The following is a 24,463-nucleotide window of genomic DNA, read 5'->3' as shown; positions in this document are numbered from 1 at the left end:
TGGGTTTTCTGTCGCCTGAAACCAAGAAGAGCATCCAACTAATTTCAAATGACAGCACCATTGGGAGGAGTGGAAATAATAGAAATAAGCAGAGGGAATTACTGGATGTACAGAGGAAGAATAGATCAAGGGAGGAAGAAGAGTAACAACTGATTTTACCTTGGAGAAAAGAGTGCAAGAAAATCAAGTTTCCTGTATTATGAGGTAGAGAGTTCAACTTTTCTGTCAGCATAGTGCCTGATTGTCTAACTCTCTAGAACTGCTGGCTACTGGCAAGTGGGTCTCTCTTAGCCCGGGCTTGTCTGCAGATGTAGATGTATCATGAGCCTAAAGAAGCTTCAGCTCAGGTGCCCTCACTTACACTTGCCCTTTAGGGCCTGGGGTCAGAGTAGCAGCCCCAGCTGCACATTAGCAATCTGGCTGCCCCAACTTAAAAGATCACTCTCTCAAATCTGGCGGTGTCTCTGGGCTGAGGGCAGGGTGAGGGTGGGCTAATGGCACTATTGCACTATTTCTCTATTTTTCTGGCTTCCAGTTAACAAGCCCTGGTAAACCCCATCAAGTACCTGGATCTTATATTTGACCCTGACGATAGGGGTATGAACTACTCCCTGTTCTCATCTCTGCCTTAAAAACTAAGAACTAGGATTCATGGCTACTTAGCACAGCACATCCCCAGCCTGAAAGAGTGCAGAAAATAGGTGATATCTGGCTGAGCTAGATAGACCAGCTGCTGCAGAAGCCGTGTGTGCATGTGCGCACGCGTGTGCAAATTATTTCACAGTGTATGCATATACCAAATTGTCACATTGTTTACTTTAAATATGTACAGTTTTGTCAATTATACCCCAATATAGTTGGAGAAAAAGGCACTAAAAAAACCCAGAAAATGTATGAATCACAAAATAATAATTGCTAACGTAAAGGTAAAAACATAGGAGCTTGATCTTAGACGCAGTGCACTAGTTCTATTAAAAACCAGCAACACCAAGAACAAGCTGGATGTGAAAAATGCTCTGTGATTGAAAATTCAATCATCTGAATTTCTGTCCCTGCTCTACCTCTAACATTAAGAAGCCTGGGCAAGTGATAAACCTCGAATTACTTTTTTACGTTGTCAATCTATTTGGCAATACGGAAGTCAGCAAGAAAGATTTAAAAATAGTTTAATTAAGAAAATATAATTTTAAAATGATAGAATGATCTATATCTTTGGATAATGCTGCTGACATATAAAGTGAAATAAGACAGAAAGTTTTGTATAGTAAAAACATCACCTCATCTGAATTCAAGGATTCTGATGCTGGCCAATCTCTGCCTTTCCTTAGGTCATTTGCTTGTGCAGATGTCGATCTGCTTCCTCTCTAAAATCAGTGTGTTATATAGTTTATCTCTCTGACCTCTCCCAGTTCTAAGATTCCATTGTAAAATACAGCTATGCTTCAACTGTTCAAACTTTATATGGCTTCCTTTATATAAAATGTTTGTTTGTAATAATCCTTCCTGAGGTTTGCAGCATTTCTTGAATCTGAAAAATCATGGCCATTGTTTTTTTTTTTTCCTTCAAATACTGCTTTAGTCAGATTCTCTCTCTTTCTTTTTACACCTCAGATTATTCTTAGTTTAAATCTTTTCTCATCACCATGTCTAATGTGTCTCTTATGCTTCTTTCTGTATTTTCTATCCTTTTAACTGTCTGTGTCAGTTTGTCTGTCTTTCTGACCCACCTTTCAGTTTACACATTCTCAGCTGCATCTATTTTGGTTTTTGGTAAGTTGACTATGAGGTGTTTACTTGTAGTTTTCTTTGACGTATCTTTTCTTGATTTCAGTGCATTTTTGTGGAGCTTTGAATTGCTGTCTTTTGCCAGTTTGAAAATTCTCTGTCATTATCTCTTCCAGTATTGTTTCTGCCACATTGTCTTTCTCGTTTCTTCTGGACATCCAGTTATACAGTAGATCTTTGAGCTGTGTTGAATGTATCTCTTAAACACTGTTTTTATTTCCCCCCTTTTTCCTCTCTGACACTTAGTTTTTTATATTTCCTAGGGACCTGTTTCTGATTTTACAAACCTTGCATTTTACTTTGTCCAATCTGCCCTTTAAACCCAAATAAATTCTTTATATCTATCAATCAATCTGTCTATATACATTTCAGATCAAGAATGTCCATTTGATTCCTTTTTATAGGTCCCAATTTCCTGTTGAAATTTTCTCACTCCTCATCTTTTTTGTTCATCTTTTGCTTTTTTAAGTTACTAATCTCAGTATTTTAAAGTCTGAGTCACCTGTGGATTCTTTATATCTCTCCCCCCCCCTTTTTTTTTAAATCATTATCTGTATTTTATAGCTCAGGAACATAAGACATGTCATAAAAAATGAAATCTACTGTATAACATGGAATATAGTTATTACAGGTCTTAGTTCAGGTGTTGAAATAGAATTTGGTGTCTTAACCATCATTTCCCACATTTTAAAAAAGATTTATTTATTTATTTTAGAGAGAGAGAGAGAGAGGAGGGGCAGAGGGAGAGAGAATCTCAAGCAGACTTCTGCTGAGTATGGAGCCTGATGCAGGGCTCAGTCCCATGACCCTGAGATAATGACCTGAGCCAAAATCAAGAGTGAGCCACTTAACTGAGCCATCCAGGGGCCCCTTTCATTTCCCAGATTTAATCAATAAACATTATTCCTCTTCCCAAAAAAGTTACCCATATTAAACATACTGAAAATAAACATTAAACACTATTAAATGATGAGTAGCTCTAAATCTCTCTAAACCCTTTGTGTTCGTTAACTAGCACTCCAGAGTAAAAATAATTACAGTTTCCTATTTCTTTAAAATATTGACTGAAAAAGATTTCCAATTTTGAAAGCAGATTAAAAACTAATGGCATGTGGTTTTAAACAGAAATATACCTTAATTATCAAGCTAAAGCCATAGCAAAAAAAATAACGACATTATCACTTGACGTTTGCTTCAGCCTACCGTGCACTTTTGAATCAGACACTCTTAAATTGATTCCACAGAAAGTCTGCTAGTTCATGGACTTGCCCCACAGCACATCAGGGAATCACTAATACACTGGACAGTTAGAAAGAACAATGGCAGTAGAACATCTTATTTTACACAGAAGTGGGAATTGTTGTGAAAATTTTTTCTTGGTCAGTAACAAGATTATAATCCTTTATAATATGGCATATTTTAATGTTGAAAGAATAAAATAAGCAAGCGAGCACCATAATACACTTGAAATAAAAAAGACTGCTATAGCTTTCACAGTCGCAAGCGCATCTAGTAACCCTCATTATTTATTAGGACTATTTCATAATTGCATTTCAAGCACACCTACTAACCCTCGTTATTTATTAGGACTATTTCATAATTGCCAGCTTACAAATAAGCAACACTTTACAAAAGGCTTTTACCTACTGCATAAGTCTTAGGATAAATGTGTTTATACTTTGAACAGTCATGTGGCTACTATAAAGACTATAGCACACTACAGTCATGTGGATACTATAAAGATTACTATACTTGGTGAGATTTCTTGCCTTCTCTCATAATTTCTTTAATCCCTTTTTACAGTGAACAAATAATCTTCTAAAATGTCTGGATCTTGTAAGTACAGGTCATCTCCTGGCTAAAGCTGGAGCACCTCACAGCAGTTAAAAATGTGATGGGCATTAAATGTGTAGCTTGCTCTAGGTAGCATTGACATCTTCATAATATTTGTTCTTCCAATCCATGAGCATGGAACGTTTTTCCATTTCTTTGTGTCTTCCTCAATTTCTTTCATGAGTATTTTATAGTTTTCTGAGTACAGATTCTTTGCCTCTTTGGTTAGATTTATTCCTAGGTATCTTATGGTTTGGGGTGCAATTGTAAATGGAATTGACTCCTTAATTTCTCTTTCTTCTATCTTGTTGTTGGTGTATAGAAATGCCACTGATTTCTGTGCATTGATTTTATATCCTGCTACTTTACTGAATTCCTGTATGAGTTCTAGCAGTTTTGGGGTGGAGTCTTTTGGGTTTTCCACATACAGTATCATATCATCTGCAAAGTTTGACTTCTTCTTTGCTGATTCAGATGCTTTTTATTGCTTTTTGTTGTCTGATTGCTGTGGCTAGGACTACTAGTACTATGTTGAATAGCAGTGGTGATAGTGGACATCCCTGCCGTGTTCCTGAGGGGGAAAGTTCTCAGTTTTTCCCCATTGAGAACGATATTTGCTGTGGGTTTTTCATAGATGGCTTTTATGATATTGAGGTATGTACCCTCTATCCCTACACTCTGAAGAGTTTTAATCAAGAAAGGATGCTGTACTTTATCAGATGCTTTTTCTGCATCTATTGAGAGGATCATATAGTTCTTGTTCTTTCTTTTATTAATGTATTGTACCACATTGTTTGATTTGCAGATGTTGAACCAACCTTGCAGTCCAGGGGTAAATCCCACTTGGTCGTGGTGAATAATCCTTTTAATGCACTGTTGGATCCTATTGGCTAGTATTTTGGTGAGAATTTTTGCATCCATATTCATCAGGGATATTGGTCGGTAATTCCCCGTTTTGATGGGGTCTTTGTCTGATTTTGGGATCAAGGTAATGCTGGCCTCATAAGATGAGTTTGGAAGTTTTCCTTCCATTTCTATTTTTTGGAACAGTTTCAGAGGAATAGGTATTAATTCTTCTTTAAATGTTTGGTAGAATTCCCCTGGGAAGCCGTCTGGCCGTGGGCTCTTGTTTGTTGGGAGATTTTTGATTACTGCTTCAATTTCCTTAGTGGTTATGGGTCTGTTCAGGTTTTCTATTTCTTCCTGGTTCAGTTTTGGTAGTTGATACATCTCTAGGAATGCATACATTTCTTCCAGATTATCAAATTTGCTGGCATAGAGTTGCTCATAATATGTTTTTATAATTGTTTGTATTTTTTTGGTGTTGGTTGTGATCTCTCCTCTTTCATTCATCACTTTATTTATTTGGGTCATTTCTCTTTTCTTTTTGATAAGTCTGGCCAGGGGTTTATCAATCTTGTTAATTCTTTCAAAGAACCAGCTCCTAATTTCATTGATCTGTTCTACTGTTCTTTTGGTTTCTATTTCATTGATTTCTGCTCTGATCTTTACTATTTCTCTTCTCCTGCTGGGTTTAGGCTTAATACCATCAACTTTTTTCAAAGAAATGGAACAAATAATCCTAAAATTTGAATGGAACCAGAAAAGGCCCCGAATAGCCAGAGGAATGTTGAAAAAGAAAAGCAAAGCTGGTGGCATCACAATTCCGGACTTCAAGCTCTATTACAAAGCTGTCATCATCAAGACAGTATGGTACTGGCACAAAAAACAGACACATAGATCAATGGAACAGAATAGAGAGCCCAGAAATGGACCCTCAACTCTATGGTCAACTAATCTTTGACAAAGCAGGAAAGAATGTCCAACGGAAAAGAGACAGTCTCTTCAACAGATGGTGTTGGGAAAATTGGGCAGCCACATGCAGAAGAATGAAACTGGACCATTTCCTGACACCACACACAAAAATAGACTAAAAATGGATGAAAGACCTAAACGTGAGACAGGAGTCCATCAAAATCGTAGAGGAAAACAGAGGCAGCAACCTCTTCGACCTCAGCCACAGCAACTTCTTCCTAGAAACATCGCCAAAAGCAAGAGAAGCAAGGGCAAAACTGAACTATTCGGACTTCATCAAGATAAAAAACTTTTGCACAGCAAAGGAGACAGTCAACAAAACCAAAAGACAACCGACTGGATGGGAGAAGATATTTGCAAATGATGTATCAGATAAAGGGCTAGTATCCAAAATCTATAAAGAGCTTATGAAACTCAACACCCAAAGAACAAATGATCCAATCAAGAAATGGGCAGAAGACATGAACAGACATTTTTCCGAAGAAGACATCCAAATGGCCAACAGACACATGAAAAAGTGCTCAACATTGCTCAGCATCAGGGAAATCCAAATCAAAACCTCAATGAGATACCACCTCACACCAGTCAGAATGGCTAAAATTAACAAGTCAGGAAGCGACAATGTTGGCAAGGATGCGGAGAAAGGGGAACCCTCCTACTCTGTTGGTGGGAATGCAAGCTGGTGCAACCACTCTGGAAAATGGCATGGAGGTTCCTCAAAAAGTTGAAAATAGAGCTACCGTGGGACGCCTGGGTGGCTCAGTCAGTTAAGCATCTGCCTTTGGCTCAGGTCATGATCCCAGAGTCCTGGGATGCAGTCCCACATCGGGCTCCTTGCTTAGCGGGGAGTCTGCTTCTCCCTCTGCCTGCCATTCCCCCTGCTTGTGCATGCTCTCTCTCACTCTCCCTCTCCCACAAATAAATAAATAAAATCTTTAAAAAAAAAAAAAAAGAAAATAGAGCTACTGTATGACCCAGCAATCGCACTATTGGGTATTTACCCCAAAGATACAAATGTAAGGATCCGAAGGGGTATGTGCATGCCAATGTTTATAGCAGCAATGTCCACAATAGCCAAACTATGGAAAAAGCCAAGATGTCCATCAACAGATGAATAGATAAAGAAGATGTGGTATATATATATATATATATATATATCACAGAATATTATGCAGCCATCAAAAAACCCCGAGGGGCACCTGGGTGGCTCAGTTGGATAAGTGACTGCCTTCAGCTCAGGTCACAATCCTGGAGTCCCGGGATCGAGTCCCACATCGGGCTTCCTGCAGGGAGTCCGCTTCTCCCTCTGACCCTTCTCCCTCTCATGCTCTCTGTCTCTCATTCTCTCTCTCAAATAAATAAATAAAATCTTAAACACAAACAAAAACAAAAACAAACAAATAAAAAACCCGAAATCTTGTCATTTGCAACGATGTGGATGGAACTAGAGGGTGTTATGCTAAGCAAAATAAGTCAATCAGAGAAGGACATGTATCATACGATCTCACTGATATGAGGAATTCTTAATCTCAGGAAACAAACTGAGTGTTACTGGAGTGGTGGGGGTGGGAGGGATGGGGTGGCTGGGTGATAGATATTGGGGAGGGTATGTACTATGGTGAGTGCTGTGTATTGTGTAAGACTGATGAATCACAGACCTGTACCTCTGAAACAAATAATACATTATATGTTAAAAAAAAAAAAAAAGAAGAGGATAGTAGGAAGGGAAAAAAAGAAGAGGGGGAAATCAGAAGGGGAGATGAACCATGAGAGAGTATGGACTCTGAGAAACGAACTGAGGGTTCTAGAGGGGAGGGGGTGGGGGGATGTGTTAGCCTGGTGATGGGTATTAAAGAGGGCACGTACTGAATTGGGGCACTGGGTGTTATACGTAAACAATGAATCATGGCACACTACATCAAAACTAATGATGTATGGTAATTAACATAACATAATAAAATAAAATAAAATAAATGTGATGGGCAGCCATTTTTCCCCTGCCTTCTAATGTACGATCCAAACAAAGTTTATACAATCTTATTATATAGGACACGGTTTTCAAGTCTTATTTTACAGAACTTATTTATGCTAGCCAAATTTCTTCTGACAAGAAATTTTCAGTTGGGGGAGATGACCACTGGCAGTCTACCCTGGGGGCCATTTTGGTGCAAGAGGGCACTGACTTGCACAGGTGCATGAGAAGAAGACTGGCCAGGTAGTAGCCTGGGCTAAGGGAAGTCTGGTGTGCAGTGAGGTGTGCTCCCAGATGCCAAATGTGGCCCAATAACATTGGACTGGGTTTCCCCAGGTGGCCAGGGCCAGCAGCACACCTGCTTCTGTGGTAGCCATGTGGATAGCGCCTATATCTCTTTATTTCTTGCCTTTTCTCTTTGGTCATTTGCTTTTATTTTTAGTATGCTTATAATTTTCAGTTGCCTTTCAGATTATGGATGATTAACTGTAGAGCTCTACATGATATTCTTCCAAAAAGTGCTAAGATTTTTAGTCAAAGAGTTACAGTTAATGACCTTGATCCAGTCAAATCTTGTTTTTCAGCTTTGTTATGTCTGTTTCAGTTCTGCCTTTACTCATAGGGGTAGGTCTCAGGCCTGAAGTCTCCTCCAACTTCAATAGCAATCTTTTAACACCCTGGTGCTCTCTGGTTGCTGAAATCCACCTCCATTCTTGAGCTTCCTGTCTGCTGTTTACTGCATTTCTTTAGGATTGTCTTGCACATTCACAGCTCAGACATGAACCAGCCATTCGAGGGACATTTGAATGCAGAATTTTGGACACTCCTTCTGAAGTTCCTTTCCCTCCAATAGGAGATATCTCATCTCCTTTGGCATCCCCAAACTCATTCTCTGACTCCTCAGACCTAGGAGCCTGTTGCTTTCTTCTTGACCTCTTTCTACTCTTGCCACAATTGGGAGCATGCCCTCAGGAGAATTCTGGGTTGACTGTGCAGTGCACCTTGTGTGCTTTCCTTTCTCAAGAATTCTAGATGCTCACTGTTACTTAAACTGGTTTTCCAATGCTTTCAAAGCATTGTTTACATGTTTTCCCAAGTTTTAAAGTTATTTTTGGTACAAGATTTAGTTCATCATAAGCTACGTTGTTGGCTCCAGGGCCAAAATTTTTATGCTTTTTAAACTTTTTAAAACTTTTTAAACTTTAAATTTTTTAAACTTTATTTATTTATTTGGCAGAGAGAGACAGAGAGAGACAGAGCACAAGCAGAGGGAGTGGCAGGCAGAGGGAGAAGCAGGCTCCCCGCTGAGCAAGAAGTCTGATGCAGGACTCCATCCCAGGACCCTGGGATCATGACCTGAGCCGAAGGAAGATGCTTAACTGACTGAGCCACCCAGGTGCCCCTATCCATTAAATTTTAATTTCAACAATTTATCATCTCCAAATGTTATTTTTTTAATTTCTTTTTAATATGTTCTCATTATTTTAAATTCTTTTTTGTTGCATGCTCACTTTGTCTTCCTTTAAACAGTTTTTTTGTATATACTAAATTTATATTTAGATTCTGATGATTTAAAAATTTCTCAGTTTTCTATTTTCTTCTTCTTTGTATGCTTGGTGATTTTTTTATAGTCACCTCATAAACTGATAACAATTTGTGAAAGTTATAAATTTGAGAGTCCTTCCATTTTAGAAAACTTGTAAACAGTGGATTATATGTTTTTTCTTAATTTATCCTGGGTCTAGGTTTAAAGAAAGAAGGCCTTTGAGAGTAACCAGCCTGACATATTGTTGAGGCAGAAGTTATATATTTTAATATATATTTTATTATATATTATTATATATTTTAATATATATTTTAATCTCGAATTTAATCTCGAATTATGCTCTCCGTGGAAAAGCAATACAAATGTTTTATGATATATTTAGATTCACCAACTTTGTGGACATTTAAAATCTTTAGCTGCAGGAATTCCAAACCCATCTGATTAAACTTATTTATTTAAAAAAATATGTATTTGAGAGGGGAAATTACTAACTTGTTAGCTGAAATTCAACTAATTTTAAAGGATTCTTTTCTTACTTAAGGAAAAGAAAAATGCCTTCTTTTCTCCCCCAGGATCCAATAAGGGAATAAGTGAAAATAAGCTTTGGTTCAGTTTGAAAATTATGGTGGATTGGTAGGTGAATTATTCATTAAATAAAAATGAATAATCTATAAAACTAATCAAGCCAGTCTAGTACCATTATTTGGCAGATGACAAATTTGGTCAGATTAGAATTGTCATATTTGACACTGTGTATGGATAGGCGTGATCTATAAGACAATGGGAAGACTTGAAATCTGAACTTAGATGATGTGTCTGTTGGGTGTGGGCAAGTTCTAAGGGTGGCAGGTGGGCCAAAAGGTGGAGAACTGACAGAGCTGAGAGTTTCAGAAGGCAATCCAGCCGGAAGGTCAGATCCTATACACTCCTCACCGCTAGCCCATTGAGTATCCTTTCCGCGGCTACATCCAAAGTGACTTGACAATGCCTGTCATATAGTAGTTGCACCAAAAAGATTTTAAATAAAAAACCCCAAAAGAATGATGTAGGAGTCTAAAGAAAATTAGACTCAGTCTCTGAAAATTAGATGTTTCTCCATAATAGGGAGATACCTGCCAGGAGAACTGGCGAGATAAAGTTAGCCAAGAATTGAATGGCCTCTCCCCAGATCAGTAGGTAAATGGGCACGATGATCTCTGAATCTCTCTTTGCCCATAATAAGTGAATATTTCTAAGGTCTATTTTCCCTGTCACAGTGTCTCATTAGTGACAAAGTTAACTTTTTGTTGTTGTTGTATGCTAATGGCTTTTACTTGTGGATTCATCTAATCCTCACACCAACTCTATGAGGTGCTATTATAAAACTATTATCCTACTATTACCATCAGTTGTTAATGTTCTGGAAAGATTGCTAGAAGCCTAGAGGGAGTGTGTCTAACCAGGCTGAAAGTGTCAAATTGCCTGAGGTCAAACTCTTCAAAGTGTGATATTAAATACTTTGTATGACAAATGTCCCATGATTCCAATTATATTGCCAAGGACCCACCTTACTAGAGCCTCACAGTGATTACCATGGACTAATTCTAAATACCAATGGCAAAAATGACCAAAGATTTGAATCCAAAGTAGCATGTCAAATATATTCCTGATTAATTTTAAGTCCTTTTTTAAGTAGAGAAGGGAGACAGTGAGCAAATTCTGGATAATATGCTGCATTGGTAACTTGGTAAGACTGACAACTATTTCTTGAACCTGAAATTATGTATTGATCAATGTTTTATCCGTCAGTGTTTTCTTGGGGTCCCTTTAGAGAGTGCTTAGTCACTAGCATCATCCTTGCAAGAAAAAAGAGCAAACGAATGAGCCATTACCTCTTACTGTGTACAAGCACTGTGCTAAGTGCTTTATGTATAACATATTTTAGAATAGCCCTATGAGCTAGATATAATAAGTTTTTCAGATGAGGAAACTGAGCAAAATGAAATATTTTGGTGTCTTAGTTTGGGCTGCAATAACAAATTACCCTGGACTAGATTGGATTAAAGAATGGAAATTTATTTCTCACAGTTCTGAAGGCTGGGAAGTCTGAGATCAAAGTGCTAGCATGGTTGGGTTCTGGTGAGAACCCTCTCCCTGGTTCGCAGATGACTACTTTCTTGCTGTGTCCTCACATGGCAGAGACCAGATAGAGGAAGCAGGCTCTCTTTTGTCTCTCCTAACAGGGGTAATGTTTCCATCATGAGGGCTCTACCTTCATGACCTGGTTACTTCCCAGAGGCCCCGCCTCCACTTACCTCACATTTACCTCATGTTGGTAATTAGAGTTCCAATATATGAATTTTGAGGTGGCACAAACATTCAATTCATAGCACTTGCCAAAAGCACCCAGCTAAGAATATTTTGTTTACAAATTCCTCAAAGAAATGGAATTAAATGCAGATTTATTGTCAGAAACTGTATTTCTGGCTATTTCTATATTATAAGCAATTAGCACAAAGTTTAAAAAACAAAAAAGGAGTATTGCCTCTGAGCTGGTGACTACCTCAATCAAGTTTACCTTATTCCCCAAAGAACTCCAAAATAATGTGCATTCTTAAGCAAAGCACTGGTTATTTCCTGTGGAAAAACGATTGAGGTATGTTATATTTAGGGAAACGACATGTTCATTCTTATACAAATATTTAATTTTCTTCTATGTGTTATACTGCTTTGTATCTGCTCGCTTTTTACATTTCGGAACCCATTCCAGGCTTCTCACCAAAGCTTTTTGACTTATAACTGTTGACTATGTTACACATTATGTGGCCATGGGAACCCTGTAACCACCTTTTGGAAAAGAGTGTGATTTTCCTATAAAAGGTTTCTTTATGGGTATAGAGCTGGTGACGGCCTGTAGAGGATTCGATTTCTTCCTGTAATTTTCTGTAGAGTAATTTTCTCCATACCCAAGAGTTTTCCTGGTTTCCCAGAATCTACAGGCTATGACCCTGCTTTGAGAAAGGGGCTAGAATCAATAGGGTACGGTATGTGAGGGCGCTTGGCTGGGCAGAACATGTGATACTAGCGTATTCTGTCTTTTCCCAACCAATGGATGAAGTGTTAAGGAGGAAATGAACTCTCATAAAGAAGGAAAAGGTAGAGATAACTTCACATAAATTGCAAATGTTGTTTTGAATCTTCTTACAACTTTTTGCTTTGTTCTATCCCTTCTCTTTTGGCATTTTTCTATCTTCTTCCTGGCCTGCCCCATTCTTTTTGGGGTTCCTCAACCAGAGCAACGGTTGCCAAACTTTAGCATGCCTCAGATTACCTGGAGGGCTTGTCACAATACAGACTGCAGAGCCTGGCCTCCAGAGTCTCTAATCCAGTAGGTTTGGGGATTTACATTTTTTATAAATTCCCAGGGGAAATTGATGCTGATGGTCCAGGGCCACACTTTGAGAGACTGTGGTCTAGAGACTGTGCTTTATTATCTTAATTGTTTCATTCATTTATTCATTATTTCATTCATTCACTCATTCATTCATTCAATATTTATTGGGACATTACTGGCATTTAGTGGGTCTTTAATAAACGTTAAGTGGCTGTGCATTTCCCTGAGTCTCAGCAGCCTATGGGTACCAAGCACTCTTTAGTGGGAGTGATTCAAATTGCACTGACTCTTACCCTCTCCTGCATAAAATAAGATCTCCAGCACCTCTAAGACAAGTATGCAACTGTGTCACCAGGATGCCAGGCTTGTCACTCAAGTGCTTATCACCCAGTCAATTCTGGTTACCACGTTCTAGCTCCTCCTGGATGTTTTCCGTCTGTGCAGCTACTTAAGGGCGCCTCATGGCTGAGCCTGCTGCCGCCGCTGCCTTCCATCAGAAGCATCAGGTCCATGCCAGGGGCACTGCCTGACAGTGTGCCTGAGATTGGAAAGGTGGGGACAGTGGGATGCTCCCTGACTCTGCTCTGCATCACATTTCCTTGCCTGGAAACCAAAGTGGGCTGCTGATGCCTCGATATCTTACAGGACAAGACATGAAAATATCCCCATCTGGGTTTGCCTGTTGTTATTTCCTGGGGCTTGAATCACTATAGCTGGGAAGGTGGGAATGGGTGAATGGGCAGGGACTGTGATAGTAACCCTTTCTGTCTTTTTGAATCCAGCTTCTTTAAAAGTGCAAACATGCATATGCAGTTTTCACACCCTGGCAACTTCTCAGATATGCCACTCATGCCTGAATCACAGTGGGAGACACAGCTGAGCCTCAAAACTACTAGATGCAGAGGAAAAAAGGACCCCCCAACTTCCCTCTACCTTCTCCTCCTGCACTTTGAAGGTGTTTGTTTATAATCCTGTTGCATTTCTAATATGCCAAACTTAATCTGGTCTAGCCAGGGTGCCTTCCTTCCTTTAACTGTACTCTGCAACTTCTTAGTTCTTTCATGCAAATGATGCCTTAGGTGAGGAGAAAAGAGACAATTTGTAGCTCTGTATGATTTTCTGCAAGGAGCCTAAGGATTAAGACAGCTTTATCCTGTCTTTACGCCTTTACATGGGTCCAAAACCACTGCTGCTTGGGTTTCCTATCCTAAGCCAAGAATGACCGAGGGCCAGTGCGTTTGGCCTCATTTGTGTGTGTGTATGTGGCCTGGGGGTGGAGGTGGGAAGCAGAGCATCCAGGCCTTCAGCGCCCAGGGCTGAGGTGGAGGAGCTTTATTGTCTAGATTGTCCGGGGGCTTTTAGAGGGAACTCAGGTGGCCTCTGACTTACCTATGTCTTTTCTTACTCCATGAGGACTCTATGCATTCTTGGGTTTCAGAACTACAAAACAAATGCTGGTTATTTTAAGAGGAAGAAATGATCTAATTATCCCGAAGTGAAATAACAACCCATAAATATTCTATTTCAAACATATGTCAAATTGGCTGTCATACATTTTATTTCTTTCCTGTATTACGCTCCGTGCATACAAACATTGCGCAGTTTCTGGTCATGCGGCAGAAGCATCCTGATCCAAACCCACCTTTTACATAAATGGAACAAACACTCGCAGGGAAATGAGGCTAACTGGATGAATGCAGGAGACTTCCATACCGGGAAAAGGCACGGAGGCGCATGTTCCTCTTTGCCAGGTATGACAGGAAATAGAGGGGAGAACACCCAATGCAATGAAGTGTCAGGCACTGCATCCCCTGGAAATATGCCTATTTGGTGCCCTTCTGGTCACACATGAGAGATCAAGAGATGGCATGCAGCATCATTTCCTAGATTTGTAAGGCTAGCTCTGAGAAGACAGCTAGTTTTCTTTTAAAGTGCTTCTCCTACCTATGGCAAGTAGATGTGGTGGTCAACAGGGAAGATGTCCTTAAGAGTGACTGAATAATGAAGTGTCAGATAGAAGGGAACACATTTTTTTAATATAATGGAACACTGTAACTTCTTTTGAAGACATGTATAATATAGAGCACTATTTAAGGAACTACAAACTTCTTGGTGTCAATCAAACACCTTTATTTTATTTTTTTAAGATTTTATTTATCTTGAGAGAGAGAGAGCATGCAAGCGGGGGGAGGGGCAGAGGCAGGAGAGAGAGAATCTCAAGCAGACTCCACACTGACTGAAGAGCCCGACGAGGGGCTCGATCTAACGACCCTGAGATCGTGACCTGAGCTGAAATCAAGAATTGGACGCTCAACTGACTGAGCCAACCAGGTGCCCCAACCAAACACCTTTATGACAACATTTCAAAGATTATAAGACAATTCTTCAGTGTCAGGACAGGCCAGCTTGGGGCTGCCCAGGCCTGGTATTAGAATGGATAGCAAAAATAACAGCAAATTCCCTATCACAAGCAGGACAGGTGTGGTGCCTAAGAACCTAGCCTAAAGCCAGGATTATAGTTCTAGAAGTGCTAGAGGTCCCAGTGGAAGGGTCTGGTCAGCACAGAGCCAGGAACAAAGTGTTCCTTTGTAGGTCTGTAATCTATGTAACGAGCTTGGGTCCACAACAGCAAGGAAAAGCTGGATACTTAGTTTTTCAGTGACTGGAGTCCTTAGATGCTCCTTTTCACTTTCTGAATGGCTCTGAGGCGGTGGCTGAGCTTGAACCCATGGTAGCAGCAACAGGTACACCTGACAGGAGTGGAGAAACAAGAAATGTAAGTCGTGTGAATGGCAAATCTGGAGCCCTACACGCTGTCCAATCTGGTCCTGGAGTTCTCCCAGCCCAAAGGAGAAGCAGCCTTTACTGCCCTCGGGGCTTACTTACAGTTGGAAGCCTTGGAGGATTTAAAGATTATTTTACTGCCAGTGAAACCTAAGACTTATCACTTAACTGCAAGAAGGTCTTAATTTGCTTCTGAAACTAGCCACTTAACTTTTAGAAGAGTGAATTATAACCCTGCACACTGGAAGTGTTTCCAAGTATGGATTGCTGGGCTCTACCTCAGACCGATTAAATTAGAATCCCTGGGGAGGTGGATGGGGCCTGGGTATCTATATATTTTAAAATTTATCAATGATTTTATTTTTCTTTAGCTTTTTAAATTTAATTTCAAATGATGAAAACATCACTAACTCTTCATTGTAAATAAAAATAAGTAAAAAATTATTACTTCTACTCTACATAGAACATACGCAAGATAGAAAGAATATAAAAAGAATATTTGTTTACCTACCATCTCTTTCATAAATCATAAACGTATAGCCCACAAAATGTCCCAAAATAAACATCCTTTCATAAATACTATGTAGTTCAAGAAATTGCATGTTACCAGAGGCTCCTGACCCTGCTCATGTTGCTTCTCCTCATTTTCCTCTCTTGCCTCCATAAACGTATAAAAACTTTCCCAGGTAATATTATTTTATTATTATTTTTTAATTTAATTTAATTTTATTATGTTATGTTAGTCACCATACAATTTTAATGAGCCATACCATTGTTTTATTGTCTACTTTCCCGCTTTGTTTTCCTCGTGGATTTTTTTTTAATGGAGAGAAAGTACTTTAGGTATGAGGATTTGATCTCTCTGATCAAATATTAATACCAACAACAAATATTTGGAGTGTTACATGAGTGCTCACATGTTATATGTGAATGTCGTATTTGACAACAAACTTTCAAGCCATTACTCATTCAAGGAATTTAGGTTTATTTTTCTAAAATGAAATTAAAATTCTCTCTCTCTTTTTTTAAAGATTTATGTATTTATTTATTAGAGAGAGAGAGCACGCACAAGCAGGGGGAGTGGGAGAGGGAGAAGCGGCTTCCCACCGAGCAGGGAGCCCGATGCAGGACTGGATCCCAGGACCCTGGGATCATGACATGAGCCGAAGGCAGACACTTAACGACTGAGCCACCCAGGCACCCTTAAACTTCTCTCTTGAGCTTGATGGTAGAAAGTACCTTCTGTTCATTTTCAACCGTGACAATGAGCAATAAATGGCAGCCACTTCCCCATTCCAAAATGAGGGTCCACCTTGCCAAGGGAAATAGGTGGCTGCATTACGAAGCCTGAGGTTGCGAGGCAAAGGATGGTGATTGTGCATATCAGACCACTTGTGGGCAATACAGACAGGCCCAAGTGAGAAAGCCACCCTGTTGGCCGTTTTAAATCCTGCCCAAGAGAACGGCCTGAAGAGAGAAGGTGACCTCAACAGAGCAGAGGGCTGCCAGACCCCAAGGGGCTGAGGAGACATCAACAGCCAGCCAGAGAGACAATAACAGTGGTGTTTTTGAAGTGACTGCAAAATGCCCACCTGATGGTCAACTTTATATACCTGCGCTAAGCCCAGAGAGCTTATAAACCAATTCATAACCCTAGTGTGGAGTGGCAAGAATATTTCCACTGTTACTACTTTTCCGTTCCCACTACCCTTCAACTCTGGAATAGCCAGAGCTGGATGCAGAGTGAGGTGAGTGGGTATGTAGGTGGGGAAGAAGGTCTAGATGGGAAAATAAACAAAAAACAACAACAAAAAAACCCAATCTGGGATGGATTTCCTCTCCCCCTTTTCAGTGGGCTTTGGCTATGCTTTTTGAGGGACAGCTAATTTCTGGAAAAGGAAAATACTTTATACTTAAATTTGAAAATTTTGACTATTTGGATCAAACATTTTGATTAGTTTTTGTGCAAACTGTGTGTGTGTGTGTGTGTGTGACTAAAATGAGTGGAGGCATTTTAAAAATTCTAAGTATGAGGAAAAAAATCATGTGTGGGTTTTTATCCAAGGGAGTTGGAAAGTGCTACTAGGCCACCAAGCAGGTTTGAATAGGCAGTGGGGAGAATGATGAAAATTATTTTCTTTTTTTTTAGAGAAGGGAGAAAGAGAGAACACATGAGTGAGTGTGGGGGTGGGGGTGGGGGGAATTGGGAGTGGGAGAGGGGCAGAGGGAGAGGGAGAGAGAATCTTAAGCAGACTCCCCACTGAATGTGGAACTGGGCCCGGGGCTCAGTCTCATGACCCTGAGATCATGACCTAAGCCAAAATCAAGAGTCCAATGCTTAACTGGCTGAGCCACCCAGCAACCCCAATGAAAATTGTTTTCTGATTACATCTGATGGGCATTCTTGTCCACTGTGTTGGTTATATCCATATATTGACTACACCAATAATTCAATGAGCATGTTCCTAATTATACGATGATAGTTTCCCTTTGATGCAGTGATGATGCCCTGTCAAGCTGCCTGGGCTGGGAGAAAGGCCTCTGAGAAGTTCAATAAGGTGCTCGGGGAATAAAAAATAGTGACTAATCTTTCAAATTATCATTCTGTCACCGCTATCTCATTTAACCATCACAAGAAACTGATGGGGTAAGTGCTATTATTAGTCGTCTCTTAGAGAGGGAAACTGAGGCTAGAGAGGTAAGACTACCTGTCACAAAGGACCACAGCTAGAAAGCACAGGAGGATTAGGAGCCAGGCTTTCTCCCTCTGGAGCCCATTCTCTAAATATCCTACCTTTTAGCCTCTACTAATCCCTCCTACGGCTGTAAGGAGGCAATGTGCTGGTCTTCTAATAAAGAGACCTTCGTTGGGGTGAGGGGGCAGTCAAGCAAATCTGCCAACTCACACATCACTCATCAATTTCCAAAACATTTCTTTACTAAAGAAGTTGCTTTAGAAACAGCCCGCAGAGGCTTCTGCTTGTTATAACCTGGCTTCTGCTTTTAATTTAAGATGTACTTTTAATTTTTAGAGTCAGGTCAGTTATTCTTCTTGATATGTGAAAATAATAATATCGTTATAATATATTTTTTTAAAAGATTTTATTCATTTATTTGAGAGAGAGAAAGTGAGTAAGAGACAGCACAAGTGGAGGGAGGGGCAGAGGGAGAAGCAGACTCCCTGCTGAGCAGAGAGCCCGATGTGGGGCTCGATCCCAGGACTCTGGGATCATGACCTGAGCCGAAGGCAGATACTTAACTGACTGAGCCACCCAGATGCCCCTAATATCGTTATAATAAAACAACTCTGTCATGGTTTCCTTTCAAAAAGTGAACATTTACTACCTAGAAAATAATTCTGTGCTTATGAGTTTTAGAGTTTTGGAACACAAAGGAGAATGCTTTTGGAAAAATGCTTGAAGTCTCATGAAGTTTAGCCAAAATCTACAGGTACTTCTAGACCATTGTCAATATTGGAATTGTTCCTCTCCTTTCTCCATGTGGCAGAACCTTTAAAAAAGTAGACAGGTCTGAGTTCGAGTGCTAAAGTAACAGCTGTATTATAATTTTTTGGCATTTTATCCCTTGGGAGTTTATTCTTTCCTTCTATGTTTCAATCCCTTGATTTTTTTTGCATTGTAAAATGCAGTATTTTTAGGATTATACACCATACGCTAATCTCCTACCCGCCCCCCAGTATCACAAACTTCTTTTCCAGTGGGGCAAACAATCCCTGTCACTGTCCTACCTTCTGATTCTATTTGCCCTCGAAGCAAAAAGCATGAGCTTAAATGAGACCCAGAGGTCATCAACCCTGCCTTTGTGCCAGGACATGCAAACTCCCTAAGCCAATTACTAACCTGTTTTTAAAACAACTTCCAATCAGAGAGAATCCATGACTTCTTTTTGTGAGCCGTTGCACCATGCAAGAGCACACTATAAATGTCTTCCCCTATCTGTGTGCACTCTTATCTCACCAGTCTATTTTTTTCCTCTTTTAAGTTAACTCTTTCTTACCTTTTTACAAACCTCTAGACCTTCTCAGAAGAGGTGGGGGACAAATATTACTCTGTAAACAGTCAAGACAGTAAGGTGAGTCGTAGTCCCTGGGAACCTTGGTGCTCTAATCCCCAGCTACACGGGATGGACAGCAGGGTTCCGGCATTCCTCATTTTATAAGGTATTTATCCTGCTGCCGCTAAGCAAACACTCTCAATCCTTTTTAACCCCATGAGACTGACATTTCTGAGTCTGTTTCCAAACAGGACACTAGAGGGCTCCCAGGGGTTAAAAATAAGTGGAAAATGATTTGAATGAAAACTGCTTCTGTACGGCTTTGGCTTTTGTTTTTTCAGATCTTAAAATTAAAGTTTATTTTTTAGACTATTAAAAACAAAAAAACCTAACACGTCTTAAACTGGGATACCAGTGGCCAGTTGACAAATAACCGTTTTGCTTTGCAATCAGGAGTTTTCAAGGGAGCTTTTAAAGCTGAGCTATTTGAAATGTGGAACACTCTTGACCATGAAATATGTTCTACTTACATGCCTCAGCCTCTAAAAGTTCTTTGCATTACAGTCAGGGATTACATTCTTCCTGGAGCCAAGCATGGGGCCAGCTGTGTAAGTAAGGTTGCTTATGAGTTCTTCTTCTTTTTAAGAATGTGAAAGAAATAGAGTTAGAGATCCCTTTATTTTCTTTCTGCTGACTTTTGTGGGAAGAAAAGAAATGAAAAGCAATCGGATTTGTGTTTTGTGTTTATGTGTGTGTGTGTGTGTGAGACTGAATAAACATAACTTCTTCTGAGATATATGGACATTTATGGCTTTATATTGAAATCATTCTTCATTAGGGATGATGAAACATAGAATGAAGAAAAAAATCGTACCATCAAATTAAGAGAATATGTTTCCGAATGTGAACGTTAATATTTGGTGCTTCTGCCCAATTTGTAATGCAGGACTTTAAAAAATAAACACGGGATGGCTATAGGTTGTTTTTAAAAACCATCTCTCACTTGTCTGAAATGATTACTAGATTTCAAAAAGGATTTGTCAAATTTTAATACTTTTCTTTCAGAACCAAATTAAATGACTCTAGCCACAAGTTATAAAATACTCTTGGATTTTCGTGGTTTGTTTTCACTAATTTAAACTGAATATTGAATCTCTACGTCTGTCCTGTTACTCTTTTTTAAACTTTATTTAAAAGAAATTTCATGGTGGTGATATTTGTGAAAGGAAAGGGTTACTTTTTTCCTTTACTCTTGAAGAGGAACTGAACTCGTTTGAGATTGTGACTCAGTTAACTCTGTTTCCATTCATTCCCAGAAACAAGCCACACTTCTCCTTGGGGAGGCCGATAGGAGTTTAAAAGATTTGTTGTGGCGAGTGTCAGAAACATTCCCAACTTCATCACCATCCCTTTACTTCCACCTCTACTCTACCCACGGGAGACCACTTATATACCTAAACGGAGGCAACAGCTGAATTCAGGAAACCATGCATCATGTCAGCAGGAACCAACTGCAGACTTTAAACTCTGTTCAACATGTGGATGCAGCAGAGAAATGACCTGTCCAGACAAGCCAGGGCAGCTCATAAACTGGTTCATCTGCTCCCTGTGCGTCCCGCGGGTGCGTAAACTCTGGAGCAGCCGGCGCCCAAGGACCCGGAGGAACCTCCTGCTGGGCACTGCCTGCGCCATCTACCTGGGCTTTCTGGTGAGCCAGGTGGGACGTGCCTCTCTCCAGCAAGGAAGGGCAGCAGAAAAGGGACCACACCAGAGCCACGACACCGCCGAGGCACCCTTCCCTGAGATACCCTTGGATGGTACCCTGGCCCCTCCAGAGTCTCAGGGCAATGGGACCACGCTGCAGCTCAATGTGGTGTATATTACCCTACGCTCCAAGCGCAGCAAGCCTGCCAATATCCGTGGCACCGTGAAACCCAAGCGCAGGAAGAAGTATGCAGTGGCATCACCAGCCCTGGGACAGGAGGCTTTGGTCGGACCATCCCTTCAGCCACAGGATGGTGCAAGGGCAGCTGATGCTGAAGTGCCTGGGTACGTCCAGGGAGGAAATCTGGCCAAGGCTGAGGAACGGCCCTGGAGGCTGATACGGGGCTCAGGAGTGCACGTTGCGGGCTCAGATTTTCAGCGGCGCAAGACCCAGGAGAGCAACATCAGGATCTACAGTGAGAGCGCCCCCTCGTGGCTGAGCAAAGAAGACATCCTCCGAATGCGCCTGTTGGCGGACGGTGCGGTGGCAGGTCTTCAGCTCATGTCCTCTAAAAGCGGAGCGCGCTTGCTGGTGCTAGAGGGGAGTGCCGCTGGCTCTGTGCCCGCCTGTGGCCCCAGCCCCTGTGGACTACTCAAGCAGCCTTTGGACATGAGCGAGGTGTTTGCCTTCCACCTGGACAGGATCCTTGGGCTCAACAGGACCCTGCCGTCTGTGAGCAGGAAATCAGAGTTCATCCAAGGTAACGGCTTCACGTGCTTCCTGATTTGCAGCTGTTGGGGATTCGGGTTGATTTTTCTCTTTTCCCTCACTCTCTTTTTCGAAATGATTTTCTCCACCCACGTCTCAATTTGGACAGCAGCAGCATGTCTTTCCATACGTTTGGCATTTTTTATTTCCCAACTTTGGGAGGATATGAACGTTCCAGGGAAATGCTGTACTCAAAATGCAAGGGTAAGCCCACACTGTGTAATCTTTGCTCTCCTTTTCCCTCACTGCACTTCCCAGTGGCTTATTAAATCTAATTAAAGCCAGTGGCAATTTGCATGATGAGAAGAGGAAGCGGGTGGAGGCAAAGAACTTGCTGACAGTCAGGCATATTATTAGAGAGGTTACTGTGGAAGTAAGTAGAATTTCATTCCTTAGGAGTTTTTAAAAAGTGAAGGGGATCTCCCATCCAAAAAGTGAAGGGGAGAGGGGGTTATCTTTCTTCAGCAGATGGAATCTTTTTAAAAGGCCCAGAGCCAGACCATGTTAGATTTGACCCTTTGGTTCTTTTACAATGGATTTAACCCCCCTATTTTACAAAGAAAATGAAGTGAAAATAGGTAATTTGTTCAGTATATACTAACTAGCTATATGGTTTCTTCAAGCCCATGACCATAATTTATTGAGCCTGATTTCTAAGACTCTGTCAGGTGACAAACATTTTGGCAGGCTCTGGGGTATGTAGCCAGTCACTTTAGTGGCAAGCAAAGGGGCTGGTCTGTGGCCATGCTCATGCCATATGAAGGATATTCTCTGAGTCTTGAGGCTGTTCCAGGCTTTGAATACAAAGTAGGGTGGGTCAGTGGCTCATGTTTGAAAGCAGAATAATCCCAGAATTTGCCGGTATGAATCGAGGCTGGCCCAACAGGCTAGAAAGGACCACAAGGGGATTATAAGCTCAAAGAATATTTCTTACTTTTTGTCATCATGAAATTTAGCATTTTATGGAGTCCAGACTGGAAAGGATTAAAATTCTTGGGAGTGGCCAAGAACTAAACTCTATTTCCAATGGCTTTAGGATTATAATTTACTCTTAAAATGGGTACTTCTAGAAGTACCAGTGATTTACTTAGAAAGACTTGGCATTCCTTACTTTATCCTGGTCCATGTCTAAGTGCTTCAGATTCACAGGTATGTTTTGATGTCTCAAGTTCACAAAATAGTCCACCACGATTATGCAGATGTGAGATAACCTCTCAAACATTTGATAAAAGGTTGGTAAAAAGTCACTTTTCTTGGGTGCTCACTATTTGCTAGGCATTATACTAATTGATTCATATAGTTGATACATGCTTTGACCCTATGTTTCTCACAACTGAGCTATAAGGTAGGTACCATTATTATTTCCATTCAGTAGATGTGAAAATTGAGACTTATTTAGCTAAAATAATGGGCCTCAATTTCCACAGCTAGTAAATGGCTAAGTTGAGTTTCAAACATACACCCAGCAAACTGCAGAACTTAAGCTGTTAACCACTGGGCTTAAGTGACTGTATAACTTATCATCCAAAGTGGAAAAACACCCTGGAGTAAAAGAAGATATTGGTGAGCTTTGAGATAATAGGCATCCACCAAGCCTGTCCTGGGCAAAGCAGGGTGTAGCATAGAGTCACTCTTATTACCCTATACTGCCATTCTCTATCATGTCATAAAGGCCCCTGGGTAGAGAAGGTGAATTCTTGAATAGATCCTGAGGCATGGTACCCCAATACGGTACTTCTCTGGGTTGCTCTTGGATGGATGTTGGGAGAATAAAGTAGTGGGTAGGAACTTACCAACCACGTGATCCAGAAATGTTACAGTATCTGTGAATGCCTCAGTTTCCTCAGCTGTAAAAGGACAATAATACCTACCTCATGAGGTTGTTGTTAGTTAGTACATGAAAAACCCATGGAATGAGTGATTGTCACAGAGTAGATCTTCAATAAATATTGTCTATTTTTGTTACTACACTACACATGTGAGGTACCAAGTTTACTGAGTTACTCACATAGCCTCCAAGCCTCACATATCATGTCTTTACATGACACAACCAGATCTAAAGCCCTGGTCTCTCGATTGCTCAGTTAAACTTTTCAATATTGGGATTCCTTGTATATATTTATTCTGTGCTCTGAATATCCAGCCTTTAAAAAAAAAGATTTATTTATTTATTTTAGAGAGAATGAGATAGAGAGGTGAGGTGAGGGGCAGAGGGGGAGGGAGAGAGAGAATCTCAAGCAAACTCCCCACTGAGCGTGGAGCCTGACACGAGACTCGATCCCATGACCCTGAGATCATGACCTGAGTCAAAAATCGAGTCAGACGCTTAGCCGACTGAGCCACCCAGGCACCCCTGAATATCCAGCATTTGTGGGGATGAAAAGGGCGGTTGCACTCAATTTGAAGGAGGGGTTTATAATCCCCATATATCTTGGTGTTCTTCTCTCATTTCAGATGTAAGTGGTGATGGAAAGAAACCAACAAAGTTGTATCAATATGACTCTTAGTGTCATGAGTTACCTAAGATTATATGTCAAACAATACTAAATCTTTCTTTGTGTTTTCTTTGACACCTTCTCCTGTGTAGTTATTTAGAGACATAAAATCAAGCCAATTTCCTCAGGAGTCTATGACATGATTTAAATATAGTTATGAACACTCTACACAATATAATTCTACTCATGTAGGCTATTATATTGATGTAAAGTACATAAATAGATCAATTCTGGTCAGGGCAGGAGATACATAGACAGTCTTAGGTTCTTGGTATCTCTCTCTATCCACCTATTTCTAGGCTTTTCCTGACATGTCTTTCCTCTCCCAATTTCCACAGAAGTGTGTATTTTCCTCTAGGGTCCTCTTATTCTT

The 24,463-nt window shown here is 40.5% G+C and overlaps 2 protein-coding genes across 3 annotated transcripts in view; one reads left to right on the top strand and one right to left on the bottom strand.

Moving 5' to 3' along the window:
• The window catches only part of TMEM144 (transmembrane protein 144), a 106,988-nt gene extending 91,977 nt beyond the window's left edge, over positions 1-15,011 (bottom strand). Inside the window, exons 1-2 of the mRNA XM_027598844.1 lie at positions 14,972-15,011; positions 13,714-13,764 (exon numbers count right to left, since the gene is read on the bottom strand). The gene's annotated coding sequence lies outside the window, so the exon portion shown is untranslated. The remainder of the gene's footprint in view (positions 1-13,713; positions 13,765-14,971) is intronic.
• A 4,584-nt stretch (positions 15,012-19,595) lies between these two features.
• GASK1B (golgi associated kinase 1B) overlaps positions 19,596-24,463 on the top strand; it is a 48,790-nt gene continuing 43,922 nt past the window's right edge. The window contains exons 1-2 of one of the 2 annotated variants that reach the window (XM_027598841.2): positions 19,596-19,730; positions 20,439-21,587. In XM_027598841.2, coding sequence (XP_027454642.1) covers positions 20,678-21,587 — 910 coding nt within the window. In that variant the 5' untranslated portion in view covers positions 19,596-19,730; positions 20,439-20,677. Of the gene's footprint in view, positions 19,735-20,438; positions 21,588-24,463 lie in introns of both variants that reach the window. The other variant, XM_027598842.2, reaches the window with a different exon arrangement.

This window comes from Zalophus californianus, chromosome 2, assembly GCF_009762305.2.
Source record: "Zalophus californianus isolate mZalCal1 chromosome 2, mZalCal1.pri.v2, whole genome shotgun sequence".
In the NCBI taxonomy this organism is placed as follows: Eukaryota; Metazoa; Chordata; class Mammalia; order Carnivora; family Otariidae; genus Zalophus; species Zalophus californianus.
This window is presented reverse-complemented; position numbering and strand designations above follow the sequence as displayed.